At 49.8% G+C, this 14992-nt stretch overlaps 1 protein-coding gene across 4 annotated transcripts in view; it reads right to left on the minus strand.

The window, feature by feature from the left end:
- Window positions 1–2561: 2561 nt before the first annotated feature.
- TRPV4 (transient receptor potential cation channel subfamily V member 4) overlaps window positions 2562–14992 on the minus strand; it is a 56204-nt gene continuing 43773 nt past the window's right edge. For all 4 annotated transcript variants that reach the window (XM_053362311.1, XM_053362312.1, XM_053362313.1 and 1 more), the window contains 7 exons: window positions 13990–14063; window positions 13307–13472; window positions 11955–12021; window positions 8894–9210; window positions 7879–8006; window positions 4315–4436; window positions 2562–3353 (listed from right to left, as the gene is read on the minus strand). In XM_053362311.1, the coding sequence (XP_053218286.1) occupies window positions 3196–3353; window positions 4315–4436; window positions 7879–8006; window positions 8894–9210; window positions 11955–12021; window positions 13307–13472; window positions 13990–14063 (1032 nt within the window). In that variant the 3' untranslated portion in view covers window positions 2562–3195. The remainder of the gene's footprint in view (window positions 3354–4314; window positions 4437–7878; window positions 8007–8893; window positions 9211–11954; window positions 12022–13306; window positions 13473–13989; window positions 14064–14992) is intronic.

Here is a 14992-nt window from a genome sequence, read left to right on the forward strand (position 1 = left end):
GTGCCCCCTGAAGCCATTTTATTTTACAGTTTCAGGATTCTGAGTGCAGGGTGGTAAAAGTGGCTTCTCAGCTGCTGGGGTGGGGGTGTTGCTCTGACCAGAGTCAAATGTGTCCAATACTGTACTAATGCATCACCTACGTAATTATTTTTATTGCAGCAGTTTGGCTGGCGGAATAATGTGCAACCTTTTGCGTCTCACTGCATTGTTCAGCAGGCCAAGCTGTTAAGCCCCAGATAGATCTCTGTTTTAGAACTCTTCCAAGAGCCAGTGCTCCCTTCAGAAATCAACACGTGTTCCCACACATCAACCCCGAGCCTTGTTAGAAGCAGGCTGTCAGCCTCTTCCCAGGTCTCCTTTAAGGGAGCAACTGAGAAAATCCTCATCAGTGTCAAAAATGAGATTAACGCTGGAGCTGTAAAGATGCAATTCGGAGTTTTCCTCTACTGCGCTTTGGGCTAGTCAAGTGCTTACCGAGGAGGGAGGGAGAGAGCCTTCCTTGGAATATTTACTCTGCAATTTCACATCACTTGCTTAGTCCATTGCCGGCAGACTCCCCTGACGCGGGTGATTTATGCTGCGCTCCATCATCGCCCAGGCGCCTGTCATGCTTCAACGTGACAAAGCGCCATTGTGACCCCCAGCAGTAATTGACTTTCGTTGGCTTAAGATGCTGCCTCCTCAGCCCTTGGATCCCCACGTCCGTCTCACTCCTCTTCCTCCCCCATTGCCAAACCATCAGGACACAAACCGGGGGGGGGGGCTTATGGGGGAGCTGACACGTGAAGCACTGTGGTGGGATTCCTTTCTGCAGAATGGCACTTCTGTGTTTGTGATGGAAATGCACCCAGTGCTGCCCTAGAGCAACTCTCAAAGAAAGCTGCTTGCTGGTTGGGAAAGGCACTCTGCACATGCTCAGAGGGACCATCTCTCTTCTCTGGCAGGGGTGGGGAACCCGTGGTCCCTCCAAATGTTGTTGGGACTGAAGCCCCAGACAGCTTGGCCAGCGCAGAGGGGGCAATGGGAGAGAGAGGCAGTCCAAAGCCCACTGCTTGACTCCCTAGCCCTGCTTTAACAGGTGTCAGCTCCAAGCAGTCATGGGAATGCCATACCTGTTGGATGCCTGCCTGCCACAAGCTGAGGAAGCGCCAGCAGAACTGCTCTCTCTTTAAATGGATCCCAGCAGAGACTGTACCCGGGGCTGCACTGCCCCCTTGTGGCTCAGAGTTGCAGTTGCAGGCTGACACTGTGTGCTCCTGTCCAAGGCTGTGAGCTATTACTCAAGTATTTATTTCAACGGTTAATATATTATTAAGCAACATTTATTAACCATTCTAATAGGCAGCAAACCCCCCTGCTCCATAGCAATGCAGAGGCTTTGCTGTGAGCTGCTAAGGGTAATGTCTTCTTCTGCCCTAGATGTGATTTTAAAACTTCACTGTACACCACGGATGCCAGACTGCCCGCCCCTGCTTGGATGTGGGGTTATTTTTACCTGTCCATTTGTTGCCCTTTAACTAAAGCTGCTATGCAGGCTGAACTAGGAGAGGCACCTCCGCCTGCAAATCCTGTGACAAAACTAAAACTACAGTTTTGCCAAATAATTTTGCCAACGGTTGAGGGAGTTGGGCAAGTTCAGCCTGGAGAAGGGGGCCACCTTCAACCATCTGCATGGCTGCCCCATGGAAGGGGGTGCCAGTTTGTTTTCCCCTGCTCTGGAGGGAAGGATCCAAACCAATGGAATCCACTTACAAGAAAGGAGATTCTGACTAAGCATTAAGGAGAGTAAGAGCTGTTCAAGAGTGGAACAGACTCCCTGGGAAGGTGGAGGACTCTCCTTCCTTGGAGGTTTCTAAGCAGATGTTTGATGGCCGTCTGTCAGGGATTCTTTAGCTGTGATGTCCTGTATTGCAGGGAGTTGGACTAGATGACCCCTGGGGCCCTTCTAACGCCACCATTATCTGATTCTAGTATTCTGATTCTGGGAATGGCAGCATGCAGCTGAGCCCCACCACCCCATCAGCTGGACCAGGGTGGTGCAGGTCTTGCTAGAATCAACCACCTCAGAACTGCATTGTTTTAGCAGAAGCTCCAGGCAGGGTCCCAAAGTCCAGAATGCGGACGAGGAAGCCTGTAGGCCTCCTGATGTTGATGGACTGCAACGTCCACCATCCCTGACCATTGGAGTTGGGAATCCAACAACATCTGGAGGACCGCAGGCTCCCCACCCCTGGCACACACAACCCCTGCTCTATTTCTAAGCATAGGACCACATGATTGTGCTGCTCACACAACTCAGCAGCCGTTGGGGGGGCAGACTAAACAGATCTATTTGGAAGAACAGTGTCTCTGGATAAAAAATGGCACAAAGAAACTTTGGGTTTTCTGTGCAAACTGAGCAGCTGAGAGGGAGAAAGAGGCCTCCTTGGGCAAGGGGCTGAGGGGGCTCAACATGGGGTGAGATGCAGCCGTGTGACTTGCTCACAGTGACCCGGCAGACTCCCTGCCTGTTGCACCCTTGCACCCCTCTCTCTCCACCAGGCAAGACAAGGAGGGGCAGCTGACATACTTTGGCTTTTATTACTAAATAAATAATCAGATAAAACCTTGTGCAAAATAAAACTATTTGGAGTAAGAAATGCAGCAGCCCTTGGGCCATTTGCCCCGGCTCAGCATCACAGAAGTTAACCCTGAATTTAGAGCCCGCTTGGACGCAAAGAGCCACTCCAGGAGTCACTGGCCACTTCAAACAGCCCCCGCAAGAGTCACTGTCGCCACCCAGCCTCCTGTAACGTCAGCGCCATGGAGCTCGTAGCCTGACCACACAGGATGATGTTCCCAGTCACCAGCCTCTGCAGCTTCCACCCACTGGCGCATAATTTGGTATTGTGACAACTCTGTTTTTTGTGTTCAAAAGCAAACCCATAAAGATGTGCCTCTGCTGTCCACCTCAAGTTGATAACCTGGGGAAGGCTCCTCCCCCTGCAGGCTGCTCTGGAGGAGGCAGGTGGGCCACATTCTGCAGACTACAAGCGGGACCCTCGCGTGAAGGGGCAGGAGCAAGAGGAAACTCCCTCCACACGGGGTCCAAGCGGTGCTGTGCCCGCCAAGCGCTTGCAGTGGCAAAGAGGCCGGGCAGCTTCTTGATCCCAGTCCAGAGACCAGCTCCCTCTGCCCCTGCTCCTTGTGCATCCATTAGATGTGGGAGTCCTCCTTTCTCCAGCTCTGGGGGTAGCTGGGCTTGTGCTCATTTGCCGCAGGGGAGCGCATGCTGTCCAGGGGAACCACCACCTCATCTGGCTGCGAGTTCTTGTTCAGCTCCACCACCCGCGGCACCACAGTGGACCACCGATCTACAGGGAGGGAAAAAGAATCACAGAATCATAACACTGTAAGGTTAGTCCAATCCCCTCAATGCAGGAATCTCAACTAGATCATACATGACAGGGGGCCATCCAATCTCTGCTTAAACACCTCCAGGGAAGGAGAGTCCGAGGTTGTCCCTTCCACTGTCCAACAGCTCTCACTGTCAGAAATTTCTCCCTAATGTTTCGTTGGGATCTCCCACTTTGCCTTTTGAGTGCATTGGTTTGGGTCCCACCCTCTGGAGCAGGAGAAGACAAGTGGGCTCCATCTTCCAGGTGACGGCTCTTCAGATGATTGAAGGCAGCTATCCTATCCTGTCCGTCTTTCAGTCTCCTCTTCTCCAGGCAAAACCTTCCCAAATCCCTCAGCCGTTCCCCACAAAGGAGGCTTGGCCTCCACTGTTCCACTTGGGCAGAGAAGAGAAGCCTGCCCAGCCCCCTCCCTGGGTTCTGCACAGCCTCCAGCACCAAGTGCCTCTGATTTGGGGCAGGACAGCTGCCTCTGGACTTCTTCATCCCCCCAGCAACACTTTTGCTGTTTCTACCAACCTGGTGCCTTCCAGGTGTTTAGAACTACAACTCCCAACCACCCAGATCTGCTGCAGGGCCCCAGGATGGCAAAGCAGTGGATCACATCCCCCATCCAGCTGCCAGAGCCTCTTTAACCCTCATCTCCAGCAACTGGCATCGGGAATCCTTCCTGCCTCCAACTGCAGAGTCAGCGCAGCCGCTGGAAGCCTCATCCTCTTCCATGAATTTGTCCTGTCCTCTTTTGAAGCCATCCAAGTGGGGGGGGGGGCACTGCTGCCTCTTGCGGGAGCAGGTTCCTCCGTGCAGACTCTAGAAGCACCCCACTCTCCTGTGAGCAAGCTGACAGCGCCTGCTTCCAGAATGCCCCCCAACCCGTGACCCCTTCCAGGCCCCCCCTCCTGCAATCAGCAGCACCTACCTCTGCGGAGGCGGCCCACTGTGTGGGAAAAGCCATAGTACTGGTAGGTGTCGCTCTTGCCGGGGTCCTCATTGATGATGCCCAAGTTCTGGTTCCAGTGAGACCAGTTCACCTCGTCCACTCTAGGAAGGAAGCATTGTGGCATTTGAGGTATTGGCAGGGGGAGCGGGGAGAGTGAGGTCATCCTGGGCGGTCTGAAATGTTTAGCAGACCTGGTTTAGCAGACCTGGACAGTGCTATAGAGTGGTTAGAGTGCTGGACTAGGACTCCCTGCTCAACTGTAAAACTCACAGTGTGACCTTGGGACTGTCACAGTCTCTTGGCCTCACCTACCTCACTGTACCTCATTATCACAACACATAAAAAGTTGTGATAATTACTTAGACTGTAATATCTGCAAGGAGGTTAAAAGCAGGGCTTGCCCAGTAGCAAGAGCAAGCCAGAGAGAAACCAAAAAACCACTGGAGTTGATTCATGCTGATGTAACTGGTCCTTTTCCACCAAGTGTCTCCCATAACAAGTACTGTTTGATCCTAGTGGATGACTATTCTAGATTTGGCTGGGTCTATCCATTAAAGCAAAAGTCTGACGTTGCCCAAACTTTGAAGTTCTGGGTAAGAAGGGTAGAAAGGCAACTTGGCGAAAAGGTGTGCTCTATTCAGACAGACAGGGGAGGAGAGTTTATGGCAAGCTCCCTAAGAAACTGGTTGCGTTCCCAAGGGATTAAACATAGACTTACCAATGTGGCGACGCCTCAGGAGAACGGAGTAGCAGAGCGTAGGGGAGGTGTCTTGCAGACACTAATGAAAGCATTGTTAGCAGATGCAAATCTTCCAATTAGGTACTGGGCTGAGTGTATTAAGACCGCAAATTATATTGGGAATCGCTTATGGTCAAGGGTACTAGATGACATACCCTATAAAATTCTCTATAACAAAAGTCCCAGTTTGCAACATTTGAGAATCTTTGGGACAAAGGCATGGGTTGACATACCTGTAAAGAACGGAAGAAAAGGTGGAAAAAGGGCATAGCAGTTGCTATTTCTTGGGTATGAAAGTGGTACGAAAGCCTATAGGTTTGAAGATGATAAAAATCTTTTGAGTTTTAGTCTATCAGCCAGCTTTAATGAGCAAAGAAATTGGCCCAAGATACATGCAAACCTGCTGCCAGAAAAAGTTTTACTGCCGAGCGTACCTGTTAAGGCAGCTGAAACAAAGCTAAGAATTGGCAGTTCTCCCAGAGAAACTGAAAGGGAGGAGGTAAAGGCTGAGCATTTTTCTCCAGCTGCTAGCATGGAGCGGGGGGGGGGGAGAAAGTGCAACAGGGACAGGAGGAGGTAGATCTACAGAGTCAATCCACCCCAAAAGCAGTCCTGAAGGTAGCCCAGGGGGTGAGATTAATGAACCAAGGAGGTCTGCAAGAAGTAATAAAGGTCAACCTCCAGACCGTTATGGGTTCCCAGCCACCATAAACCAGGTTTGTGTAACTGAGCCAGAAAACTTTGAAGAAGTGCAAGAGTTACCTGCTCTAGAGAAAGAGGCGTGGTTAAAGGCAATGCAGGCAGAGTATAACTGTCTGCTAAACAACAATGTTTTTGTACCTACAGAATTGCCTGAAGGTAAAAAGCCCATAAGCTGTAAGTGGGTTTTTAAAGTGAAAAAACTGGCTGATGGTAGTTGTCAGAGGAAAGCCAGGGTGGTTGCAAGGGGCTTGACACAAAGGAAAATGATACATTATGATGAAGTGTTTGCCCCAAGAGCAAAGGCTGAAACAGTAAAATCAGTTTTAGCAATGGCAAGTCTGAGAGGGTTAAAAGTTAATCATTTTGATGTTGCCTCAGCATATTTAAATGCTCCTATTGACGCTGAGGTGTATTTACAGCAAATACCAGGTTATGAGCTGGAAAAAGACAGCATGGTGTTAAAGCTGCAAAGGGCACTATACGGTTTACACCAAAGTGCACGTCTATGGCATGAATGCATAGACACAACTTTGAAAAAGATGGGATTCAAACAAAGCCTGGCTGATTCCTGTTTATATTCAGCAATGGTGCAAGGAAGTGTTTGTTATTTACTTTTTTATGTTGACGATATCTGTCTAATAACAACTGCAGAAAAGCAAGTGTCTTGGTTTATCAACAGCCTAGGTAACAAATACAAACTGAAGTATTTGGGAGAGATTCAGAATTACTTAGGAGTAGAGGTTCAGAGAAATGAAGAGGGCATCTACTCTCTGAGTCAGAAGGAAAAAATCGAAAAGTTACTGAAGACATATGGAATGGAGAGGGCAAATGAGGTTGACACTCCCATAACTACCCAGTACAAAAATGAACCAGAAGGGCAAAAATGTGAGAAGCAGCAGCGTTTCATTCTCTGTTGGGTTCTCTGTTATATTTAAGTTGTTGGACAAGACCCGACATAACACTGGCAGTGCACATGTTAAGCCAAAGAAGTGCAGTCTCCAGCAGCATCTCCAGGGAGGGTTGGGAAAGGCTCCCTCTCTGAAACTCTGGGGAGCCAGTCAGTTAGATCTGACTCTCTGCAGAAGGCAGTGCCCTGCACTCCTGTGCCAAGAAAGGGCCTGGGACCAGTGGCGTAGCGTGGGGGGTGCAGGGGGGGCCGGCCGCACCGGGTGCAACATCTGGGGGGGCGCGCTCGCACTCGCAGCTCTCTGCCCCTACCTGGCTCACTTGGGTTAGGGGGCGCAAATTACTTGCCTTGCCCCGGGTGCTGACAACCCACGCTACGCCACTGCCTGGGACCATCTTCCCTCAAAGCTTCAGACCTGGTTCAGGGTCTAAATCCTCACCCCACCACTCCAATGCCATCCCAAACCCCCTCACTTCTGGCTCTCCTATATCCCTTTGTTGCTCTCTCTGCACCATGAAGGGTACTGACAAAAAACAGCTGGTTTGGGAGCGCTGTCTAATTTAAAACAGGCATTGCCTGCCCTGGTCCTGGTCTTAAAATTATAGGGCAGAATACAAAAAAGAAAAAAAGATTCCATTTTGGAGAGCACCTTCTAAATGTTGGAAAGATCTCTCTCTGCTGATGTAAGGCTTTCTGCAAAGCGTCCAGAACCTGCAGCATTTCCTGAGGCAAAAAGGAAGGCTGTGCGTGTCAGAATGGGTGCACCCGAGGCTTTTTTCAGCCAGAACTGACCAGAACTCAGTTCTGGCACCTCTCAAGGGGGCACCATTGCCATTCTAAGAGAACAAGGGAGGCGTTCGTGGCAAGTTCTGGTGCCTCTTTTTCTAGAAAAATAGCACTAGGTGCACCTGTGTGCCTGTAGGAGTGCAGAAAATGTAACCCTAATCCAGGATGCAGTTCCCTGAGTATCTCAAGTGCCTAGTCCTCATGGGTGTGACGAGATGGGTGGCTGGGAGGGCATGGGCAATGCCTGCTGACACCCCAGGTGGGGGGAGGTTTTCCTTGGGGCAAAATTTGGTTTGTCACCCAGACTGGCGCAGAATTTCCAGCAGACAACTCTGGCTCAAGGGCCTAATCCAGAAATGGAAAGCATTTAGTCAACGTCTCCCTCTCCCATGGGGACTCTCGCCCTTACCTGAAACACCACCTCCGGTCCGGCGTCCCATCCAAGGACTTCCCAACGGTGACCATCTCTCCTGAGCGGAAGGCTTTCCTGACAAACACGGGGAAGAACCTCTCAATATCCAGGATGGTGGTCGCCCACTGCAAGCAGAGAAGTCAGGAGAAGTATGAGAGTCCACTCCTGACCGGGTTTCAGTGGCTCTACTGATCCAGATGTCAGTCTCAGGATGACACCCTCAGGCTACTCCAAGGGCAATTCAGGCAACCCACTTGATGCAAAGAACTTGTTAAATTATTTTTTCGAGTATTTGAATTATAGCAAGTCAAAACTATGTTGTGGGAAGTGATCTATTGCCTCTGCAGCCTTTTTGGATGCTACCAATGCTGAGGTCATCTTAGCATGGAGCCAAACCACACAAGAAAGTCCATTTGTTGGAATCAACCTTATTCAAACTCAATTTCATACTATTCATGAAAACAGCAAAAAACAAACATCAGCAACAAATCCCCACCATAATGTCTTCTACAACTTTTGCCTACACTACAGAGCTCCAAATTTCTCAAATCATACTAATTTTTCCCAAGAAATGATAAAGGAATCCTGCATTGCAAACCTGTGATTTCTTGTATTGTTTTGAGAGTGCACTGCCTTTTACTAAGCCACTCCCTTACAACTGGGTTTTGTCCAGGGTTTAATTTAGATCTGAATGGGGAACCGGCGACCCTCTTGCAGGAGTCCTCTCTGCCCCAATCAAGCAGGACGGGAGTTCAAGTCTAGAAGCAATGGAAGAGATGCAAGCGTCCCATTCCCGTGCTATGAAACTTCAACCTATTATTATCATTTATTACATTTGTTACCTGCCCTTCACTAGCAGATTCCAGGGTGGGTTACAGCAGTTTAGAATTCAGAACTCAAGACAGTTAAATTGCATTGCATTCACGAGCACAGGGGCAGTTCCAGAGCATCAAGGTGTGTTCTGGGCCCTTTGCAAGCCCACCGGCTGACTCCACCACAGCGACTCGCCTACCTGCAGCTTCCAGATCTGCTTGCTCTCTTTGGACACCTGCCCCACTGTCTCTCCCATGAGGGCGATCAGCATGTTCAGCAAAAGGACGAAGGTGAGGATGATGTAGGTGACAAGGAGGATGACAAAGACCCCAGGGTACTTGGCGTTCTCGATCATCTCCAGGTCCCCCATTCCGATGGTCAGCTTGAAGAGGTCCAGGAGGAAATTGCTGAAGGTCTTGCTGTCCCGGCAGGAAGGGTAGGCAGGGGCTGTGCAGTTGGAGCGCTCCTCGTTGCAGGCCTCGCTGCTGGGGCAGGGGTTCAGCAGGGAGACCAGCGCTGCAGGAAAGCCAAGGAGGCACTGAGCAGTTGCACTAGCCAAGGGAGTCTCCCTAGGAGAGCTGCTAGGCCAGGAGTTACCATCCAGGGGCCCTCTGGGTGCTGCACACTGAGCACTGGCCATTGGCTGACTGGGGCTGATGGGAGCTGGACTCTAAATGATCTGGAGGGCACCACGTCGCCTTCCTCTGGATGAGAACGTGGTGTCAAGGCTAAACAGTCCCAAATACATTCACACTTCAAAAGCTGCATTCATAGGACAGTTTAGTCCATTTTATTCTTATTGTCATTTAATCACTGAATTTATATTCCACCTTTTTTTCTCCAAGGAGCTCAAGGTGCACAGGTCTCCTCCTCCTCCTCCTCCTCTAACTCCCTCAACAATCCTGTGAGGCAGGTGAGGATGAGAGTCACCCAGTGAGCTTCGTGGCCAAGTGGGGATTCAAACTCTGGTCTCCCAGGTCCGATCCCAACACTCTAACCACTGCGCCACACCACCTCCCATTTTCCTGAAGTTTTCCTAACTGCCCAATTTCTGCCTCATATTTGGGCTTTCACATGATGTAAAAGCCACTGCCAGAAAACTAATGTGTTATTTGATTCCAGCAAAAAACAAAAATGGCGCCGATTGTCGGGCCTCCCCCCCCCAGCATGAATGAAATTTAGCACATATTGGTCACAAAGCCATAGTTCACAGCAACAGGCATGCCGTGCAGAAGGCTAATCAGAAAACAGGGCAGGAGTTCTAACCTCAGGAAAAATTGCACAATATTCACAATGTCTGAAGGCACCCAAAGTGGTGTTGTCCCTTCTTGGAATATTTTTTTACAGCAGTGCTTCTAGTTTTAAAAATTGTTGGATTTAGAAGCTGGGAGGGGGGAGAAACAAGGTTTAAAAATACCACGCCTGTCATCAAACTCCAAATGTTTATCTATAGGAATTAAACCTGCCTGCCGACTGAGCGCCAGAAAAAATTCAACCAATTTGAGCATGAAAATTCACTCTACTGAGCATGCAAAATTCAAATCTCAGCTTTAGGTGGGCAGAAAATAGCAACACTAGGCCATCCCACTTCTTTTGAACAGGACCATTTTTAAAAATGCTTCTCCAAATGATTTTAAATATTGACCAAAATGTGGCAATGCAACACAATCCTGAGGGTGACCAGAGTGCAGAAGAAAAAGGACTCATTTGGGAAAATATGGAAAGTGTTTACTTTACAATTGTAAAGGCTAAGTCTGCCCCCCACCCCGATATACTCTATCCCAGTGGCTCTCCCCTTAATTCCATAAACTCGTCCCCAGCACCCCTACCTTACCCTATAGAAAGCATTATTCAGTATAGCGGGTTGCATGACCCACCAAGGAAGGTATTAACAAAATAAAACCCCAAACCACAACAATTAGTTGCGCCTTTATTCAAAATCCATTAAAAACTATTTTGTTTAATTACGTCAATAAATTGATGGACTTGCTGCAGTGATGGCAGCTTACGCCTCCAGCGCCCCCTGCTGCCTGCCTGCCTGCCTCTTATGTCAGGGACTGGACTGAACAGGAGGAATGGGAAGTGAGGCCTCGTCTGATTGGCTCCTCTCAGAAGAGGAGGAGTGGGGCGTTTCGACCCTCTGTCTCCAGCAGTTTCAGGAGGAGACAGAGACAGGTTGATGTACAGATGAATGAGAAAATCCCTAGTTACAAGATGGGGGGGGGGTTACAGAGCAGAGACCTCCCTGGAGCGTCTGGGAGGCCCTCCTGGTCCAAGGGCTCGCCAGTCCCTCCGCATTCAAGAACAGAAAATGCGGGGATGTGACTCCTGCGACTTCCCGTAGGTTTCCAGGATGTTGTGGGAGACGGAAGAAGAGGGACTCAGAGAAGCCAACGTCTCCTATGCGTGGAGACATGGATCCTCTGTCTTGCAACCAGATGACTGAATAAAAAACCATAAAATATGAACTGTGTGTTCTTCTTGCCTCTGAGGCTGCCAGGGGAGGGGAGGATACTCCACGACTGACATCTTAGCACCCCTAGGAAATCCCACGGCCCCCCAGTGGGCAGGAGACCCCTCTTTGGGAACCACTGGACGAGACGATGGACATTCTGAGTTACCTCTCCATTTCAAAACTCCATAAAATACAGAGGAAGGAAGTTATAAGGTTGTCTAGTTATTGAGCTGCTTCAAAACTCCAACACCAGTAACTCACCCTTTGCAGCTGTCTCATTTCATTTTTAATTTGTATTTCATAACTATTCAATAAATGAATATTTTTAAAACAAACCAGCATCTGCCTGGGTGAGTAAGTTCATTCAGGAAAAGCAGTCGCAACTTGGCTGTTCAGGAATGTGGTTGGGTGACTGAAATGTTCTTTCTGTTTTGCTGCTAACCAGACTTGTTAGATTTGCTGTTTTGAGTTTTGTGGTTTCCAAATTGTAATTGATTTGTTTTAATTTATGTGCTAATTGATTGCTTGATGTCCAAGTCTCACTAATAAACATTTGGAAGCGCCATAGAGCAGCTTGTCAGAGTCAGCATCTTTTACACCTTGGAGGCTGTTTTTGAAAACCTCAAAATCCAACAGTATTTGTGTCAAGGAATGTTGCTGCCCACGAAAAGCCTTGGCGATGCCCCTTTCAAACTTTGCAGGTATGTGAGGAGCTTGCTCAGCTGAGCAGCAGGACACAGATTTTCAAATATAGGAAAACCAAGGAGCCCAGAAACCAGCACTCCGAAAAGGGCAGCCATCTTACCAGACGCGTAGCCAATCATGAAAAGCACATAGACCAGCAGGAAGCGGAAAAGGTCCTTGAACAGGATCTGCAACCAGAGAGGGAAGGCAGCCACTCAACACACCAGGCTGAACGTTTGCAGGCAAAGGCTCAAGGCAGCTGCTTCTGGGGTGAGCCCCACATTAGTCGTCTAACAGTCTGAAGCCAGAGTGAGGAAATTCAAGGACAAATGTGTCCTTCAGTGCCGCTCCCTTCGGCCCTGATTCACACCCATGTGTTCCTTCCTGACTGGGATGTGCTCACCTGTTGCAGAGGCAGTAAAGCACACCTGGAAACTGCCTCTTGGCTATGGCCAGAGATGTTGGCAGGCCCTGGGGGGCCAAAATCTGGCCCTCTGTGCTGCTCTGTCTGGCCCTCAGAACCCTCCCCAGGGCACACCTTTCACTGGCCCCAAATGCCGGCCTGGAATGTGTCTTTGACCTCTGGTCAAGCCTCTTGTTTGCCAGGAGGGAGGGGGGCATGGGAGCATGTGTAGAAACGGAAGATAAAAATTGCATTTGTTGCTCTGCCCACTTCCACCTCCAGCAGCCCCACCCATCACTGCCAAGCGGCCCTTGGGAGGCTGTCCAGAAGGGAAAGTGGCCCCTGGGCTAAAAAGGGTTCCCGCTTCTGATCTGAAGGAACGTTTGCAGCAAGGAGCCAGAGCGAATCTTGAACGATTGGAGGGGTGGTGGCAACACCCCACATTCCACAAGTGTTCCACAACTCGGGGACCAAAACAGCTGCTTGACACCATCAGTCGAACCAGGGAGTGACCCTCAAGTCCTTAACCTCCAGGAATCAGCAGCTGTATATCTGAACACAGGGCATGTGCAGAGGTTTCTTTGGTCCCCCCGTCAAGCAGGCGCAGTGTGGGGGGCGCTCCACTCTTGTTCTCCAGCAACGCTGGGGGAGCTTCAGGTTCTGAGGATCATGCCAGCCCCTGCGCTGCAGAGTTCAGCACTGCCCGGGGGGGGCGGGGGGGCAAGGCTTCACAGTGCCCTTAGGATGAAGTTTGTTTGAGACTCTGTTTACTAAGGCAAGGTGGTTGCCCCAGAGAAGACCCCATCAGCCACACACTCTTCTGAGCAGATTGACAGGGTGCTCTGCTGAAGCTTTTAGAGGGATGACAAAGTTAGCACAACCTGGTTTCTAAGAAACCATGAGAAATTGGTTTTGCAAGGATAAGCACACAGGAATGCAGCCTTGCTGGTCAAAACCCTCAGGCATCCCACAGTCCCTTCAGCTTTTCACCCACCTTCAAATGCCCGGCCAGACCTCCTCCAGCCCAAGGTCCTCACAGGCCCCGGACACTGCGCTCTGCTTTGGCTCACCTTCTGGATCATGATGCTGTATGTGCCAGTCAGCTTGAGGCCGCGGGTGAAGTAGAGGGCATTCATCCAGCCCAAGACCAGGGCAAAGACCATGACAGCCAGGTAGGCTTCGATGCCCGCCAGGTACAGGGCAGCTGCCACTAACACCAGGACCGAGTAGATGAAGCTGGAGGCAAGAAGCATCAAAGCCCAGTCAGGGGCGGACAGGTGGGGAGCAGCGGGGCAACACTGCAACCACCAGGTAGCCTCACCCAGAAGGGCTCCCAAAATCTATGGGCAGATTCACACCTTAGTTTTCAAGCACATCTAATGTGCATTTAAAGCACATGCTACCCCTCCCATGCAAGAATTGTGGGAACAGTTGTTTAACCCCTGGCAGAGCTGCAATCTGCCAGTCCCCTCAGCAAACCACCCCCCCAGGAGTCTTTGGGGAAAGTCATGTGCTTTAAATGTGCATTGGACGTCTTTTCTGGCTCCCTCCCCCAAATGAATTGAGGGGGGAGCCAGAAAGCACCCCAGCAGATGCCCTGGAATGTGTGGCAAAGGGGCCCCCACACTCTTAAATGCAGGGGTGGCTAGCCTTTTGGCCTGAGGGCCACATTTGCCCCTGGTTGACCTGTCGGGGGCCACACACAGGCTGCAAATTTGATTCTGCTGCACTCTGGTTTCTTTCTTTTACTTACTAGAGCAACTGAAAGGAGCCATCAATGAAGAAAGAATTCACCCCGGGGCACTTCTTCATGAAGAGGTCTTTTATCTGGGGAGGAAGAGAAGACAAAATGTCCACAATGGAGAAGAGGCAGAAGCTACTCAAGGAACTTGGCATTTTTAGTCCAGCCTTCGTCCACCTGATTGCCCTCTGGACATTTTGCACAGCAACTTCCACCCATCTGAGCTTAGCCACCCAACTCTCTTCCCAGGGAACTCTGGGAATTGTAGCTCTAGGAAGGGAACTGGGGTCTCCTCACAACTCCCAGCACCCTTAACAGACTACAGCTCCCATAATTCTTTGGGGAAGCCATGAATGGGTGGCTTGGGGGGGGGCGGAGTGTCTTTGTTGACTTTTACCATATAACCCAAAAACCAAATTGGAACTTCATGAGTCAAAAGCATATAAATTAAACCAGCCCAAACCAAGGTTGGCAGGGGATGTTATATTCCCAAGAAGAAAAGATAAAGCTGATTATCTGGATGTTTGCGATGAGATACAGACAGGTAAGTGGAAAGAAACATCCTAAGAAACGGGAGCGCAAGTGAGGTGGCCACAGGAGACGCCAGAGAGACAGAAACATGAGCGTAGGACTGAAAGAATAAAAGGCTCTCTATCACATCAAGAAATGTATCAACCAAGCAAGTTACTTATTCCAGATTTTTTGACAGATTTGTGGAAGAGACAAATGCAAATTTTCTTTTTATGTATTCAATAAAATCACACGAAAGTGAGACAAAAGAGGTTAACTTTGTTTTTCCTTTAAAAAAAAAAAGGGTGCGTCAGGTAAACCAGGACTGTTTAAAGTAGTACCACAGAGCTTTAAACGCATGGTGTGGATGTAACCTTTGTTCCTTCAGTCCTGCAACTTTGTTAAGAACCAAAGCTACATTATCATCCCCAGATCCAGGCAAGGCCCCTTTGCAGTGTCCAACCAGGTGCCCCAGTGCAAGCATGCATGGTGCGCAAGACTGAGT

Source organism: Podarcis raffonei, chromosome 13 (assembly GCF_027172205.1).
Source record: "Podarcis raffonei isolate rPodRaf1 chromosome 13, rPodRaf1.pri, whole genome shotgun sequence".
NCBI lineage: Eukaryota > Metazoa > Chordata > Lepidosauria > Squamata > Lacertidae > Podarcis > Podarcis raffonei.